Source organism: Lutra lutra, chromosome 6 (assembly GCF_902655055.1).
Source record: "Lutra lutra chromosome 6, mLutLut1.2, whole genome shotgun sequence".
Taxonomy (NCBI): domain Eukaryota; kingdom Metazoa; phylum Chordata; class Mammalia; order Carnivora; family Mustelidae; genus Lutra; species Lutra lutra.
In genome coordinates this window covers 110,578,444-110,595,893 of record NC_062283.1, presented here as the reverse complement: position 1 = coordinate 110,595,893, position 17,450 = coordinate 110,578,444, and the positions used below count along the sequence as shown (strand labels likewise).

The 17,450-nt window shown below is 37.9% G+C and overlaps 1 protein-coding gene and 1 pseudogene across 6 annotated transcripts in view; one reads left to right on the top strand and one right to left on the bottom strand.

Moving 5' to 3' along the window:
• CFAP206 (cilia and flagella associated protein 206) overlaps nucleotides 1-17,450 on the bottom strand; it is a 53,557-nt gene that overhangs the window by 26,448 nt on the left and 9,659 nt on the right. The window contains exons 1-4 of one of the 6 annotated variants that reach the window (XM_047733815.1): nucleotides 10,153-10,172; nucleotides 3,649-3,761; nucleotides 2,975-3,058; nucleotides 1,066-1,156 (exon numbers count right to left, since the gene is read on the bottom strand). In XM_047733815.1, coding sequence (XP_047589771.1) covers nucleotides 1,066-1,156; nucleotides 2,975-3,058; nucleotides 3,649-3,756 — 283 coding nt within the window. In that variant the 5' untranslated portion in view covers nucleotides 3,757-3,761; nucleotides 10,153-10,172. Of the gene's footprint in view, nucleotides 1-1,065; nucleotides 1,157-2,974; nucleotides 3,059-3,648; nucleotides 3,762-5,795; nucleotides 6,115-6,217; nucleotides 6,335-10,152; nucleotides 10,173-17,450 lie in introns of those variants that run through there. The other 5 variants (XM_047733809.1, XM_047733813.1, XM_047733811.1 and 2 more) reach the window with 5 other exon arrangements.
• On the top strand, nucleotides 13,268-13,657 carry LOC125101654 (NADH dehydrogenase [ubiquinone] 1 alpha subcomplex subunit 2-like; annotated as a pseudogene).

Below are 17,450 nucleotides of genomic sequence, written 5' to 3'. Positions count from 1 at the left end.
AAGCACAAATGGTATTATATGCAAGCACATACAGTAGAAATACACATGTATGTAGTGTAAATCTTCCTGTTCAATTATGGGTGTTTTTTAGTTCTAGGTAAATTCCTTTGAATAGCATTATTGGTGATACGACGTGGCATCAAACTGTTTCCCTCTCCCCTCTGCATGATATGAGGAGGTTTGGCCGTAGGTGTGGCAGGAGCCACAATCTACCAGCAGTACAATTCTTGCAGTTAATTCGGTAAGACACCCCATTTTACTATTTCAAGGGCAATAATTCACATATCAACCATGCACCGTTCACACCTATACTCTTACAACAAAAGCAGCTGAGAATTTTATGCAAATTTTAAAAATCAAAATTACAATTTCATCAATTCCATGATTACTTACCACTTTAACATCTCATTAGTATTAAGGAAAAAAGCAAGACATGGAATGTATGTAAGGAGCATAACTGGAAGTTCAGTACATGGAGGGAAAAAAGGACAACAAAAATCACCAAACGGTTAGTAATGATTGCATTACAGTGGGGCCAAGGCTGTCTAGGCCATAGAGGAATTTATTTTCCTTTTCCTCTTGTTGCCAGTGTGTCTTTGATATGTATTAAACTCTTTACCTAAGGAAATATGTTCTAATCTGAAATTTTCCATCATTCTTTGCATTTTGGTATAGTTTTCTAATTTAAGTAAGCATTATAAAATAATAATATAAACTAAAACCAAAAGATACCAACAAGTTAGAAACTTTTTACTTCAATCGGCTGGTTGTTTTAATTTCTAATTATTGTGTATTATTAATGATATAACATTTAAAAAATAATAGACTTGGAAACATAACTATCATAGCATAGTAATTAGAATTTACTTTGAACACTCACAAAAACCATTGGTGTTTTCTCATTTAGCATTTCCACCTTCACTGTATTCTTCAAAGTTGGAAAAAAATTTCAAAAGATAGATTAAAAAATTAAATTGTTCATTCTTAACAAAGTAAAGCCTTTATTCCCTGAAATACAATAGGAATCTTTCAAAAAGGGTATCAAAATGGGTAGATATATGTTACCTCGACTTGTATAATTCATATCAAAGTAGACTTGCATCTTAATGGTGTCCAGGGATGGATTTTTACTATCCAACAGCCGAGACACACAAAGCTAGAAGAGAGTACCCATGAATGTTTCTAGTCATATTTTCTCAGAAAATACTCAGAAGTATTTTTTAAAGTTATTTTTCAAAAAAAAATTAAGAGAAACATCAAAGCAATGGTTTCTGTTATTTATCCACCAATAATCCCTTTTATTATTATTTTCTCTTTGAGGACTTCATGCTTCATAGTTTACCCAACAGACAACATTTATTGAGTAATAAGTTATTTCCCTGAGATCAGTAAGATCACCAGAGGCAGGTGGCTAACAGCCTAGCCAAAGGCAGGAAACTTGACATCTTGGTTAGTCTAGGCCACCTGAATGTTGGGTAAGTGCTCCACGAAGCTTACGCTCCTGTCTAGAGTTTACCGAGAGCTCCTCACTACAATTTGAGCCTTGAACAGCACTTCTTTGCTGATTCGGAGGATTACTTGCATTTTATGAAAAGCTGTTCTGCTCACAAAATTTCTCTAGCTTTGCCTTCTATTTCAAACAGTCGTCCTCTGGTCTTGTTTTCTCCCACTTTTCCTCCCACATAGCAGGCTCATTCCACTTCTCCGCTGTGTCCCTTCAGATTAGACGAACAACCTGATATTTTCTTTTCTTTCCTCTCCTCCCCTCCCTTTCCCGTCTCACTCCTTAGGCTTTGTATCTACAGCTGGCAGGCACATCAGCACCCACCCCCTCAAGGCACCTCCCTAAGCACCAACCAGGTGTTTCCTGGAGGGGGGGATGGAACGCAAGAGTGAGGCCTGGACACTGCGCCTTTATGGAGCCCGTCCGTGCACAAGGACTATTCTAAACACCGACTTTACAAATAAAAAATTAGTTCGTCCACATGATTTTTTAAAAAAGATTTCATTTATTTATTTGAGAGAGATTGAGTGACAGAGCAGGATCAGGGTGGAGGGTCGAGGGAGAAGCCGTCTCCCCGTTAAGCCTTTGACTTCCAGCTCAGGTCATGATCTCAGGGTCCTGGAATCAAGTCCTGTGTTGGGCACTAGTCCCTCCGCTCTTCTCCCTGCTCATGCTCTCTCTCAAATAAATAAATGAAATCTTCGGGGGAAAAAAAAGTGAAAAAACTAATGTCTAAAATTCCTGCCTTTTTTGGGTCTTAAAATTGGTTTTCAGACACAAATCCTTGATTTCTTACTGAATTATTGGCTGTGGCTTCAATGTTTCCTTTAGAATTGAAAAACAGAAATGACAGTGAATCAGTAATTATCTGAATCTTAATTTAGTGCTATGTAATTTTATAGCATACGAGTCAGTTAATGTTCTCAGTGTAACATTAGATTAATAAAAAGATGTCTTGAAACTACAGGGGCAGACACTGCTCCCTGCCAGTATCCATACCCATCCTTCCTTAAGAACAGCCCCAATTTGGACTGGGGTAAATATTTGTTCAGCTGAAAAAAGAAAAGGAAAATCAACGTCCCAGGCCTGCTTGCAGTATCATTCTGATCCATAAATGTAAGGAGATGAGAAAACTTCTGAAAAAGCTATTACTTTCTGAATAGAAAGTGACAGACCCAACTGGCACACACATTTTGCCCTATGTTCTTTCCCCTCATACCTATGGAGAGGTGGAGTAGCTATCTTGTAACCATGAGAGGAGAGCCGTATGCACAAAAGTGACCCAGGAAGCCAAGAAAAACCACTTATGCATCTCTAGGCTTTATGAGAAACAATAAATCTCACATTCGCCTGCACAACTGGTTCATAGGGTTTTCTATCATGAGGCTGAAGGCAATAATGGCTCATACAAATATTGTATTCAGAATTGCAAATAAATAATTTAAAATTTGAGAATTGTTGTATAATCACCTTAACAAGTTTCTGTACATCACTTTTCACGAGGGGTCTATCCATGTTAAAGCCATTACTTGGGTCTAAGACAACAGCTTTCACCTAAGAATAGGAAAGAACCTATTAAATAATTTTATTTCACATAATTATTAAACTAGTTTGTTTCCATTTTTTAAACTGTCTCCTGATTACTCAGGGTTCGACTATTCAGCTGATTTTCTTATTATCCAATTCATCAGCACCTTCATTAGAGGTTGAAGGAAGCAATAACCATCAAATTTGATTATGGTGTTCAAAAAATTATATGGAGAAATAAATTGAAAGCAGTGACTAGATTTTAAATTGGAAACTATTTGAATATTTTATCATATTTTTATTATGTACTGTTAAGCCAAAAGCAAGAATAGAGAGACCAAGGCAGTGAGTAATTTTTACAACAGTGAACAAAAATACATGTTACAACAATATTATCGATACTTCTAAAACAAATCAAGATCTTCTAAATCAGTCTCTATAAATCTAGAATGATATGCTTCATAGAAAAAATATTTTTCACTAATTTGTCCAACCATCTCAATATGTTTTCAACTGAATAACACTTAGGAAAGCTTCAAAAAAATTTAAGAGGGAAATGGGGACCACTTAAACCTATTTTTTAATAAAGCAGTAGTTCAAAAAATATTCATTCTTACCACAAAAGCAGCCAGAGTTTCAGAAACAATCTCTCCATGGCCTGCACATTCTTGTCCTATTTCTCGAATGATATTCTTTATAACACTTTCTGCCTGAGTGGGAGGCATCCTGGCTAAATAAAACAATGATTTTTTTTAAATTGTATTTATATGTGATTTTTTTCCTTGTTAGATTTCTCATTATATTTGTAAAGAGTCATACTATTATTAACTAATTAGTATTTATTAGCATTTAGAAAAATTTAAAAACTGTTCTATATTTATTAAAATGAAGGAGTTTGTTGATGACAGAAAGAGCAACCAGGACTTCACATCGGGACGGAAATATTTCCTATTTTGTGAAAATGACCTAAGTAGAGCCATTTTTAAAACAGAGCTGGGCATTGTCCTCTTTTCTAAATCTTTGAACTAACCTAAACTGCCAACATTCCAAGAATTCAGCAAGAGCAAGATAATCCTGGTTGAAAAGCATGATAAATAGAAACTTTTTGACTTGCGACTACTTTACCTGACCAATAACTGAAATACAAATCTAGCCCTGCTTGTCAGCACCAATGAGCTCTTCTTAAAAACAACTTACTTAAACTTTTTTCTTCCATAAAACCCCTGAGTCCTGTGGAGGCCAAGAAAAGTCTGTACCTACCTCGAATCTAGCCCAATTTCTAGAGACAAATAACTCAGTTCCTTAAGCCCTAAAGTCACCCTCCCCTCCATAAACAAAACTGAAGGAGGCAGAGGTAGAAGGAAAAGTAAATAAAGTTAAATTTCTTCTAAACCCAAATCTCACTAACAAGGACGCTTGATAGCAAGAATGTGACATTCCACCAGGAAACTCCCAATTGTCTTCATACTAATGCCTCATTAAAGGGAAAAACGGCCTTGGCTTGATAGTAGCCAGGCCTTCAATATCCTGACAGTCTTCTTTACCCTGTTAGCCCTTCTGAGCACCCCCTTTGTCCTCACCCACCACCGAGTCCACCCCTACTCTGCTTTTAAAAACTCTGACTGGGGACGCCTGGGTGGCTCAGTTGGTTAAGCAGCTGCCTTCGGCTCAGGTCATGATCCCAGCGTCCTGGGATCGAGTCCCGCATTGGGCTCCTTGCTCGGCAGGGAGCCTGCTTCTCCCTCTGCCTCTGCCTGCCATTCTGTCTGCCTGTGCTTGTTCTCTCTCCCTCTCTCTCTGACAAATAAATAAAATCTTTCAAAAAAAAAAAAATAAAAATAAAAACTCTGACTGTGGTCTGGCTCGGGGTCCAAGTCCCTACTCCGCTGTGTCGGGTATACTTGGGCCCAGGCTTAAGCTTGTCAAATAAACCCTCGTGTGATTGCATCAGTGCTTGGCTCCTTGGTGGTCTCTTGGAGGCAAAAACTCCGGCATAACAAGTCCACCTCCTTGAATTGGCACATTATTTGGGTTTCTACTTAAATCTGTACATTCCCAACTGCAGTCCTTTTATGGCAAATAACCACTTTGCCTCTTGAAGTGGTTTCTGGTTTTTAGGTTGACATTTTAAATGATTTTTTAAATGATAGTGGGCACCAAAAGCATATTTATATCGTGATTTTTTTTTTTTAATGGAATGACTAAACCATATTGGGGAGGTAGATTTAATGGGACTCTTGGAATTTGGGACTCTTGGAAAAGAATTCTTGCTGAGATCATCTAAATTCTCATTCCTGCACAACCAAGTTGGAGTCTGGATTTCTAACTAAAAACATAAAATAAAAAAATAATAATAATTAAGCATATTATGTGAAATATGAAAATTCTGAAAGATGAACTCGTAGTTATTAAATCCATCTACTACAAATCAGTAAAGGGTGGTACGTCTTAAGGACAGTTTCCTGATCTTTCTAAGCATCAGTAACTGAGGAAGTCCCTGCAGAGTCCTGTAGAGTCCCTGTAGAGAATAACAAAGGCAATCCGGGTAGATAGAGAGCACTCTCAGCATTATTAGCGTCCAGATAAGGTAGCACCTGGCATTTTGTCCAGTAGAACCAGACTGCCTGGGATTCGTGGTGACCTGATCATTTACTAGCTGAGACCCTGGGTATTTTGTTTCCCTCTCTGTGAGCCGGTTTCCTCTGAAAAATTGAATATGACGACTTCGCTCTCCCCAGAGTTGTCCCAAGTGAGTTCTACACACCTAGTGGTTAAAATAGTGCGTGGCAAAAAGTAAGCGCTTAAAACGGCAGCTTGCACCAAGTACTGTGTTAGCCGCGCGGGTGCGCGTCCGTGTGGCCAGGCACTGCGTAGGGGGTGGCAACTGACTCCCCTGGGGACCCTTCCCCACCCCACTTCTGCCCCTCTTCGGATTTCTGGCCTTTGCCGTGCGAGCGGCGCCCAGCAGCGAGTTGGAGGTCGGATCTGCGGCCCTGGGCGCCCCTGGGCGGAAACAACCTCTGTTTCCGCCGAGTGCGGGAGCGGAGAAAGGAATGCTGACCGACAGTTAAGTCTCAACCGAGGTTGCACGGGGTCTCCAGCCACGGGGGCTCTGCCTTCTCCCCACGCTCCCTCCTCTCGCGGTACACCTCGGGCGGAAGGGCGCAGAGCCCCGAGTGAGCTCACCTTGGCTTAAAGAGTTAGAGCCCAGTGTATCCGATTCTTTCCCTCTGCCAGGCTTTGCGCTGCCTTGGGGCAGGCGGCGGTTTCTCCTGGTGGGCCCAGTAACCATGGAGATAGGACGCTGGACGGAATGGGTGGGGCCGGCATGGGCGGGGCCAACATGGGGAGGCGCGTCTGGGCCCAAACTCCAGAGGATGGGCAAGAATTTTTTAAAAAACAAACAAAAAACAAACAAACAAACAAATTTTTTAAAAAACAAACAAGCCACCGCCTGGGTGGCTCAGTGGGTTAAGCCGCTGCCTTCGGCTCAGGTCATGATCTCAGGGTCCTGGGATCGAGTCCCGCACTCTGCTCAGCAGGGAGCCTGCTTCCCTCTCTCTCTCTCTCTGCCTGCCTCTCCATCTACTTGTGATCTCTCTGTCAAATAAATAAATAAAATCTTTAAAAAAACAAACAAGCAAACAAAAAAAAAAAAAAGGAAAGTCCCAAACCCCAGGTAGAGAAAGACAGGTTCACTACTGGTTAGTGGTTAAGGGTGTCAAACACAAGATTTCTTAATGATATTTACTTGTGAGAAAATTAATAAAGAGGAGCCTCACTAAAAGCAGACTTGGGAGGCTGGAAGGGGAGCCTGGAAGGGGGAGCCCCTACCACTCCACATTAAATTATAGGAAGAATTGTCAATTACACACCCCAACAAAAGAATCCTCAAAAGGAAAGAATCATCAATTACAGGCCTGAACAGGGAAATACATATATAGTAGCCTATAAGAAATTGACTACCCCTGCAACTCCGCCAATGAGAAACCTTCATCCCCCTGAACTCTTCCTTTTCTCCAATGGACTTTTATTGAAAACAACCCCTTCCAACTTTCTCTTTCTTCTCAACAAAGTAACGTTCCTTTCCTTTGTTGGATTTGCCTTTTGTTTTGTGTAACTCTCTTGTTCCAAATTGCAGTTGTCTGTTATTCCTAAAAAAAATTTTTTTTTTTTGCTAGTAAACCAACTGGCAGCTTTATTTTTAAGGTTAACACTTGCTGGTGTGGGAACCTATATAGTCTTTAAAAGGGAGCCAGAGGGAGGCACGAGCCAGTTTGGAGAGGATGGGAAAATCGAGAGGTTGTATTATTGAATGGAGTTTATATAAAAGTATCTTGTTTTAAAAAACAAAAGCAATGGGCGCCTGGGTGGCTCAGTGGTTTAAGCCGCTGCCTTCAGCTCAGGTCATGATCTCAGGGTCCTGGGATCGAGTCCCACATCGGGCTCTCTGCTCAGCAGGGAGCCTGCTTCCCTCTCCCTCTCTCTGCCTGCCTCTCTGTCTACTTGTGATCTCTCTCTGTCAAATAAATAAATAAAATCTTTAAAAAAATAAATAAAAAACAAAAGCAAGGGGCACCTGGGTGACTCAGTCAGCTAAGTGTCTGCCTTCAGCGGCGGTCCTGGGACGGATATGTATTGGACTCCCTGCCCCTCCCCCACGCTTCTCCCTCTTTCTGTGCCTGCAGCTCGGTATGCCTGTGCTCTCCAGAGGGCGGCTCTCTCTCAAATAAATAAATAAAATCTTTTAAAAAGCAAACTGTATTAAAAAAAAAAAAAAGCAAAAAGGATCACTATTTAATTTCATCTCCCGTTCTAAGAAATCTGTAACAAGATGGTGTAAGATGCTGGAAGAGAAAACCGCACATTCAGGAAGTACACGATAAGGACCACACCCTGACTGGAGTTGAGATAATGAGGTTTTATTCCTTAACAGTAAGGTTCATTAGGTCCACCTACTAACCCTAAGTAACAGGGGATTAAACCTGCACCATAAACCAGTATCGACAAAGTTCTATTTTTAAACCAGCTATTGCCAGTAAATTTTCTCAAACAGCAGAGGAATACAGTTGACCTTTGAACATCGTGGGGGTTAGATGCCCTGACACCTGCCTGCCTGTCCCACCCCCAACCCCCTACCCCGGCATGGAAAAATGGTATATAATTTTGACTCCCCCAAAACTTAATTACTAATAGCCTACTATTAACCAGAAGCTTACTGATAGCATAAACAATCAATTAACACATCTTACATGTTGTGTATATTATATACTACATTCTTATAATAAAGTAAGCTAGAGCAAAAAATATTAAGAAAATCATAAGGAAAAAACCTTTACAGAGCTGTAGTATATTTATCAAAAGAATCCGAATATAAGTGGACCTGCACAGTTCAAACCCATGGTGTTCAAGTGTGAACTGTACAGAATATACCTTGCTTAAGGACATCCTCAGGTTACTAGGAAATGAATAAACACAAAAATGCACAAGTCATAGTATAAAAGGATCTTAAGTTATTTTTCCCCTTCTAGAAAATTTTCTAGGTAGATGAAGCTTGTGCAAAAACAGATGTGTGGAGTAGCAAGATGCATAATAACAAAACATTAGAAATCTAAACACCTGATATTTAAGGAATGTTGATAAAGGGAAATATTAGGCAGATATTAAAAATAATGTGAACAAAAACCTTAAGAGTTTGTCTTATGATTTTAAGAGCCAAACGCAAAATGTATATCCAGTATGACCTCAATTATATTCCTATATATGCATATGTAATATACATATATATAAAAAGTGTATTAATCATTTACTAGTATAATTAACAGTATTTGGATCTGAGTAAGGGTAAGTTATTATTCATTTGATTTTATTTACTATTTGAGGATGGCTAAGTTATTATTTTTTATGTCTTTATACCTTTTTAGTATTTCTAGATTTTCTATAATGAGTATATATTATCTATAAAACAAAATGAAGAAAAAAATAATGGGGGGGAGGGGCTAGCTATTTGTAGAGACTGCGTCCAATCTGGAAATTCTGAATACACAAGGTAAAACAACCAAAAAGAAAGTGAAACAGCAAAATTTTAAGTGGTGATATTTAGGCAATGAGATCATGGCTGTTATCTTCTTTATAGTTTAAGATATCTGCCAAAATGTCTTTCATGAGCATATATTACTTATAAATTAGAATATTAAATATTTTTAAGATGTTAAGAATAATATCATCATGTTAAGTATAATTTTAGATGAATAGGCAAATCCTGGCACAAATATTTCCTGAATGTGTCTGATGCTGCTCACTGCCCATTTAATATCAATTTTCTTTTCCTTCTTACTAAACCTCCTTGTGCGATTGCATTGTGAAGGACAGTGTATGTGCTGAAAAGAAAAGAACAGGGTATCTCATCCCCCTTTCAGCTAGGGGTGGTGGCATGTGATAGGATACTGGCAGGTGAAATACAAGTGAGTCACTGGATAGGGTGTCAGAGAAAGCCCCATTCATTTTATGTCTGTCTCCTTTCCTTTTCTTCGTGCTTGAAATGAGAATGTAGTGGCTAAAATTCCAGCCTTATGGTGAACAAGAAGATGAGGACCACACCTTAAGGAGGGTGAAACAAAAACCACAAAGGAGCCTGGGTCTCTTCCCATATTATAGAGCATCCGGATCAGTCTTCTTGACTAGCTACCTCTGGACTTCCCATTACGTCAGAGAAAATAAACCTCTACCTCATTAAGCCATTGTTATTTAGGTTTTCTGCTACATTCAGCCAAATTCAAACCCTAACTGCTACCTACAACAGATATGCCTTTATAAATATTATTTAGCTTTTTGTGCTACACTGAATTAGTGATTCTAATTCCTCATCCCCCCTGGCATGCACATCCTTACTATGGACTTGTATTCTTCCTCCCCCTTTGACTTTGAGCTTAGCTATAGGACTTGCTTTGCCCCATGAAATATGTGGAAGTGACAACTGTGCCAAGTTCAAAGCCAAGGCCTTTAGAGACCCCACATTTCTTCTTTCCTTCTTGAACCTGTGTCACTGCCGTGAGAAGAACACAAGTTGACTAACTCTTCCATCCCAGGAGAATAATGAAAGAATAATGGAGCAAAATTACCTGAACCAGTCTTTCAGTGGGATATCCAGCTATCCATTTGGTATTGACCTAGATCAGCCCAACTCCAGACAACCTGTAGATGTGTGATAATAAATTAACATTGTCTTCAACCACCAAGATTTTTGGTAGTTTATTATACACAATTATAGTGATCGCAGTTCATCTGTAAACATCTCAACAGTCCAAATTTCTCATTTATAAAATATAGATAATAATAGCATCTACCTCACATAATTAAGCATAAAATGAGGTAATACTTATAAAACATTTAGCATATGTCTGATATAAATAAAAGGATCATTAAATTTTTGATATTATTATTATCACTTTTATCACTGTTATTATTGAAAAAATCAAGTGTGAAAATATATTTTGTATTCTCATGACTCACTGGACTTCTAGTCCTTATAGAACTAATTTTTCCAGGGCGCCTGGGTGGCTCAGTGGGTTGAGCCGCTGCCTTCGGCTCAGGTCATGATCTCAGGGTCCTGGGATCGAGTCCCGCATCGGGCTCTCTGCTCAGCAAGAAGCCTGCTTCCCTCTCTCTCTCTCTCTCTGCCTGCCTCTCTGTCTGCTTGTGATCTCTCTCTGTCAAATAAATAAATAAAATCTTTAAAAAAAAAAAAAAAGAACTAATTTTTCCTAGTTTTAACATAGCAGCAACTTAGAAAGAAACATGCAAGACCTAGAGTGCTTCCAGAGAATCTTGTTAGAAAAAAAAAGGTAGGAATTGGATATATTTACCTTGAGAAAAAGATAGCATGAGAACTGTTATCAGTTTTCTTTAGAAACAAAGGACTTTAAGTTTCAGAACACCAGAGCACAAACCTACATTCTGGAGTGGATTTAACTAAACATAAATAAATAGAGCTGTCCAATTGTGATGGAAGTCATACTAGACAAAGTAAGCTCCATTTTATGAAATGTTTTTATCTCAAAATTAAAGGATTACCTTCAAGAATGTTGTAGACTTAAAAATCCACAGCTAACATCATACTCAAAGGGGAAAAAAATGAGAGTTTTCCCCTAAAAAATGAGAGATCCCCTAAGATCAGGAACAAGACAAGGATGTCCACTCTAATCACTTTTGTTCAAAATGGTTTATTTATTTATGTTAAATTAAATCTACTACTGAATGTAGATCAATGGATAGATCATTCATACAGAAAACCAGTAAGGAAAGAGTGGCTTTGGGTACCTGGGTGGCACAGTTAGTTAAGTGTCTGCCTTCAGCTCAGGTCATGATCTCAGGGTCCTGGAATTGAGTCTCAAATTGGGCTTCTCCCTTTGCCCCTCCCCCTGCTCATGCTTGCTCTTTCTCTCTCAAAAAATTTAAAATCTTAAGTAAATAAAAAAATAAGAAACAGTGGCTTCGAATGACACATTAGACCAGGTGGACTTAACAAATACACAGAGTATTTCATTCCAAAACAGAAGACTATATGTTCTTTCCAAGTGTACATAGAGCATTCTCCAGAATATATCACATGTTAAGATACAAAACAAGTTTCAATAAATTTAAGACTATAATCCTATCATGCATCTTTTCAACAACAATGGTATAAAACTAGAAATCAATTACAAGGGAAAAAACTAAAGAAACCACACACACAGAAGATAAATGACATGCTACTAAACAACTGATGGGTCAACAAAGAAATCAAAGAGGAAACTAAAAAATACCTCAAGACAACTGAAGATGTTTAAAAGCTCTGAGACGGGCACCTGGGTGGCTCAGTGGGTTGAGCCTCTGCTTTCGCCTCTGGCCATGATCTTGGGGTCCTGGGATTGAGGCCTGCATCGGGCTCTCTGCATGGCACCGAGCCTGCTTCTCCCTCTCTCTCTGCCTGCCTCTCTGCCTACTTGTGACCTCTCTCTGTCAAATAAATGAATAAAATCTTAAAAAAAAAAAAAGCTTTGAGACACAGTAAATATATCAAAGAGTAAAGTTTATAGTAATATAGGCTTTATGTCAAGAAACAAGAGAAAATCTCAATCTAACCTTACAATTAAAGAAACTAGAAAAAGAAGAACAAAACTCCAAATTCGTAGAAGAAAAGAAATAATAAGGATCAGAGTGGAAATAAATGAAATAGAGACTGAAAAAAAAAGAAAAGGTCAATGAAACCAAGAGTTGTTTCTTTGGAAAGATAAACAATATCAATAACTCTTTAGCCACACTCAGCAAGAAAAAAAAGGGGAATTCAAATAAATAAAGTTGGAAATGAAAGAGAAATCACAACCAACACCACAGAAATATAAAAGATTATAAGAAACTACTATGAAAAATTATATGCCAACAAAGAGGACCACCCAGGAAAAAAATGGATAAATTCTTTTTTCTTAGGATTTTATTTATTTATTTATTATATATTTTTTAATTTACCTATGAGATAGAGAATGAGTGAGGGGGAGAGGGACAGAGAATCTGAGGCAGACTCCATGCTGAGGAAGAGCCAACATGGGGCTTGATCCCATGAATGCAAGATCATGACCTGAGCTGGAATCAAGAGTTGGACACTTAACTGACTGAACCACCCAGGCGCCATGCCCCCAAATGATAAGTTCTTATAAATACCTAATCTTTTAAGATTGAGTTAGGAAGAAATAAAAACTTTGAACAAACCAATTGCTAGTAATGAAATTGAACCAGTAATCAAGAAACACACAAAGGTTCAGGACCAGATAGTTTCACAGGTGAATTCAACAAACATTTAAAGAAGAGTTAATACCTATCCTTCCCAAACTATTCCAAAAAATTGAAGAGGAAGGAAAAGTTCCAAATTTATGCTACAAGGCTAGCACTACCCAGATACCAAAGCCAGATAAAGACACTACCAAAAAAAAAAGAAAAAGAAGAAGAAGAAGAAGAAGAAGAAGAAGAAGAAGAAGAAGAAGAAGAAGAAGAAAGAAAGAAAGAAAGAAAGAAAGAAAGAAAGAAAGAAAGAAAGAAAGAAAGAAAGAAAGAGAAAGAGAAAGAAAGAAGAAAGAAAATTACAGGCTAGTATCTCTGATAAACATAGATGCAAAAGATCTCAAGAAAATATTAGCATATCAAATCCAGCCATACATTAAAAGGATGATTCACCATGATCAAGTGAAATTTATTCCAGAGATGCAAGGATGGTTTAATATCTGCAAATCAGCCAACTTGATACATTACATCATCAAAATAAAGGGTAAAAATCATATGATCAGGGGTTGGGTCCCAGCAGAGATATTGGTAGCTGCAGCAAGTCAAGGGATCCAGGCCAAGCTGGGCCTGCAAGAGATTGGTATCCACTTCGCCTGTGCTTTCTTGGCAGTCAGGGTGTCAGGGAGTTTACCGAGAAACATAATATGGAGATGAAGAAGGCAAACCCAGACCTGCCCATCCTAATACGCAAGGTGCAGCACAGTTCTGGAGCCACAATGCATGTGGCCAAGAGAAGAATGTCTCTTTGAACAACTCAGTGCTGCTCAGGTAATCAGAGCCCTGGAGAATGTGCTAAGTTGCAAAGCCTGAGGCCTCCACTAAGGATTAAGTACAATGGCATCACAGCCTGGGCTTTGCTGTGCTGAGTACAATGTAGGAAAATATGTTCTTTTTTTTTCCCTTATAAAGCTTGTGCTGAAAAATGTGATCCCAGGATATTCTTTTCCTCATTTTACCCTCTGCCCCTTATTGCACAACCACTGAAGCAGAAATAAAGTTTTATTTTGTTCATCCAAAAGAAATCATATGATCATCTCAATAGATACAGAAAAAACATTTGACAAAATTCAGCATCCATTCATGATAAAACTCTCAGTGAAGTGGGTATTGAGGAACATAATTCAACACAATAAAAGCCATATATGACAAACCCACAGCTAATGTCATTCTCTTTGATGAAAAGCTGAAAGCTTTTTCTCTAACATTAGAAACAAGACAAGGACGCCCACTCTCACCACTAGCCATAGCAATCAGACAAGAATAAAATGCTTTCAAATTGGTAAGAAAGAAGTAAAACTGTCACTTTTTGCAGATAGCATGATACTTATACAGAAAACCCTAAAGACTCTATCTAAAAACTATTTGAATTAATAATCACATTTAGTAAATTTGCAATATACAAAATTAATATTCAGAAATATGTTACATTTCTATACACTAATAACAGACTAGCAGAAAGACAAATTAAGAAAACAATTCCATTTACAATTGTATCGAAAAAAATAAAATACCTAGAAATAAATTTAACCTAGTAGGTGAAATACTTGTACTCTGAAAACCATAGGACATTGATGCAAGAAACCAGAGACAACACGAATAAATGGGAATATACATCATGCGTATGGACTGAAAGAATTGGTGTGATTAAAATAGCTGTACCACCCAAAACAATCTACAGAGTCAATGTAATCCCTATCAAAATACCAATATTATTTTTCAAGAACAAGAACAGAAAATCCTAAAATTTGGGTAGCACTACTAAAGATTCCAAAAAGCCAAAGCAGTCTTGAGAAAGAAGAACAAAACTGGAGGCATCACACTCCCAGACTTCAAATTAACAATGGGACTACATCAAACTAGAAAGCTTTTGCACAGTGAAGGAAACTACCAATAAAACAAAAAGAGAAGCTATTGAAAGGGAGAAGATATTTGCAAATGATATGTTTGAGAAAGGATTAATATCCAAAATATACAACAGAATGCCAAAAAGACAAACAATCTGATTAAGAAATGGACAGAGAACCTGAACAGACAGTTTTCCAAAGAGGACGTAAAGATGGCCAACAGACACATGAAAAGATGCCCAACCTCACTAATCATCAGGGGAAGGCAAATAAAAATCACAATGAGATATTACATCATTCCTGTCAGAACAGCTGGTTTCAAAAAGACAAGAAAAAACATGTATACAAGGATTGGAAGAAAAGGGAACACTTGTGCATTGCTGGTGGGAATGTAAATTGATATACCTACTGTGGAAAATTGTATACAGGCTTCTTTGAAAATTAAAAACAGAAATACCATATGATCATGTAATGCTACTTGTGAGTATTTGTTCAAAGAAAGTGAAAACACTAATTTAAAAAGATATATACATGCCTATGTTTATTGCAGCCTTATTTACAAAAGCAAGATATGGAAGTAACACAAGAATCCATGGATAGATGAACAGATGAATACAATGGACAATTACTCAGCCATAAAAAAGAATGAAATCTTGCCGTTTGCAATCACATAGATCAATCTAGATGGTATTACACTAAGTGAAAAAAGTCCGACAGAGAAAGATAAATACTGTATGATTTCACTTCCATGTGGAATCTAAAAAACAATAATTGAACAAACAAAACAAAATAGAAATAGACTCATAGATACAGAGAACAAACTGGTGGTTGTCATAGGGGAGATTGGTAGAGGGATGGGTGAAGTGGGTTAAGGGAACTAAGAGGTACAAATTTCCAGTTAGAAAATAAATAAGTCACAAGTATGCAGGTATGCAAAGTATAGGCTAGAAAATATAGCCAATAATACACGATGACAAATGATGACAGATGATAACTGCATTTAGCTTGGTAAGCATTTCATGAGGTATATCAATGTCTAATCATTATGTCATACACATGAAACTAATATTGCATGTCAATTATACATCCAACAAACAAAATTATTATTCTTTTAAAAGATTTTATCCATTTATTTGACAGACAGAGACCACAAGTAGGCAGAGAGGCAGAGAGAGATGGGGAAGCAGGCTCCCTGCTTAGCAGAGACCCCGATGTGGGGCTCGATCCCAGGACCCTGAGATCATGACCTGAGCCGAAGGCAGAGGCTCAACCCACTGAGCCACCCAGGCGCCCCAAATAAAATTATTTTTAAAAATCTACATTTCTTTATGATTATTAACTATCTCTAAAGGTAAAAAAGGATGGGCAAAAACATTTATTCTTTGTTTCCCCTCTTTTTCTCCACCACATGAAGCAGCCAGTAGAGAAACAACAAACCTTAGGATCAGATTTTCACCTCCTTAAATCAAAGAGAAATTGAACTCTCAGTATGAATGGCCTAAATGCTTCCTTAAAAAGACACAGGGTTGCAGACTGGATAAAACAACAGGATCCGTCCACATGCTGTCTACAAGAAACACACTTTGAACCTAAAGATACATCCAGACTGAAAGTGAAGAGATGGAGAACCATCTTACATGCAAATGGGCCTCAAAAGAAAGCTGGGGTAGCAATTCTCATATCAGATAAATTAGATTTTAAGCTAAAGAGTGTAGTCAGAGATAAAGAAGGACACTACATCATCCTTAAAGGGTCTATCCACCAAGAAGATCTAACAATTGTAAATATTTGTGCCCCCAACATGGGAGCAGCCAACTACATAAACCAACTGTTAGACAAAATGAAGAGTCATATTGATATGAATACCTTAGTTGTAGGAGATCTGAACATGCCACTCTCAGTAATAGACAGATCATCCAAGCAGAAAATCAATAAAGAAACTAGAGCTTTGAATGACACATTAGACCAAATGTACCTCATAGATATATACAGAACATTCCACCCTAAAACGACAGAATACTCATTCTTCTTGAGCACACATGGAACTTTCTCCAGAATAGATCACATACTGGGTCACAAATCAGGACTCAACCTATACCAAAATACTGAGATTATTCCCTGTATATTCTCAGACCACAATGCTTTGAAACTGGGATTCAATCACAAGAAAAAGTTTGGAAAGAATTTGAACACTTGGAAGCTAAAGACCATCCTGCTCAAGAATGTTTGGATCAACCAGGAAATCAGAGATGTTAGAGATGGATAAACAATTCATGGAAACCAATGAGAATGAAGCCACATTGGTACAAAACCTATGGGACACAGCAAAGACAGTCCTAAGGAGGAAATACATAGCCATCCAAACCTCCCTCAAAAAAATGGAAAAATCCAGAATACACCAACTCTCTTTACATCTTAAAGTACTAGAAAAGCAACAACAAATTAAACCAACCCCATGCACAAGAAGGGAAATAATTAAGATTAGAGCAGAGATCAATGAGATAGAAACTAGAGATACGGTAGAACACATCAATAAAACTAGAAGCTGGTTCTTTGAAAGAATCAACAAGATTGATAAACCACTGGCCAAATTAATCCAAAAGAAAAGAGAGAGGACCCAAATTAATAAAATTATGAATGGAAAGGGAGAGATCACAACTAACACCAAGGAAATAGAAACAATCATCAGAAATTATTATCAACAGTTATATGCCAATAAGTTAAGCAACCTAGAAGAAGTGGATGTATTCCTGAAAAGC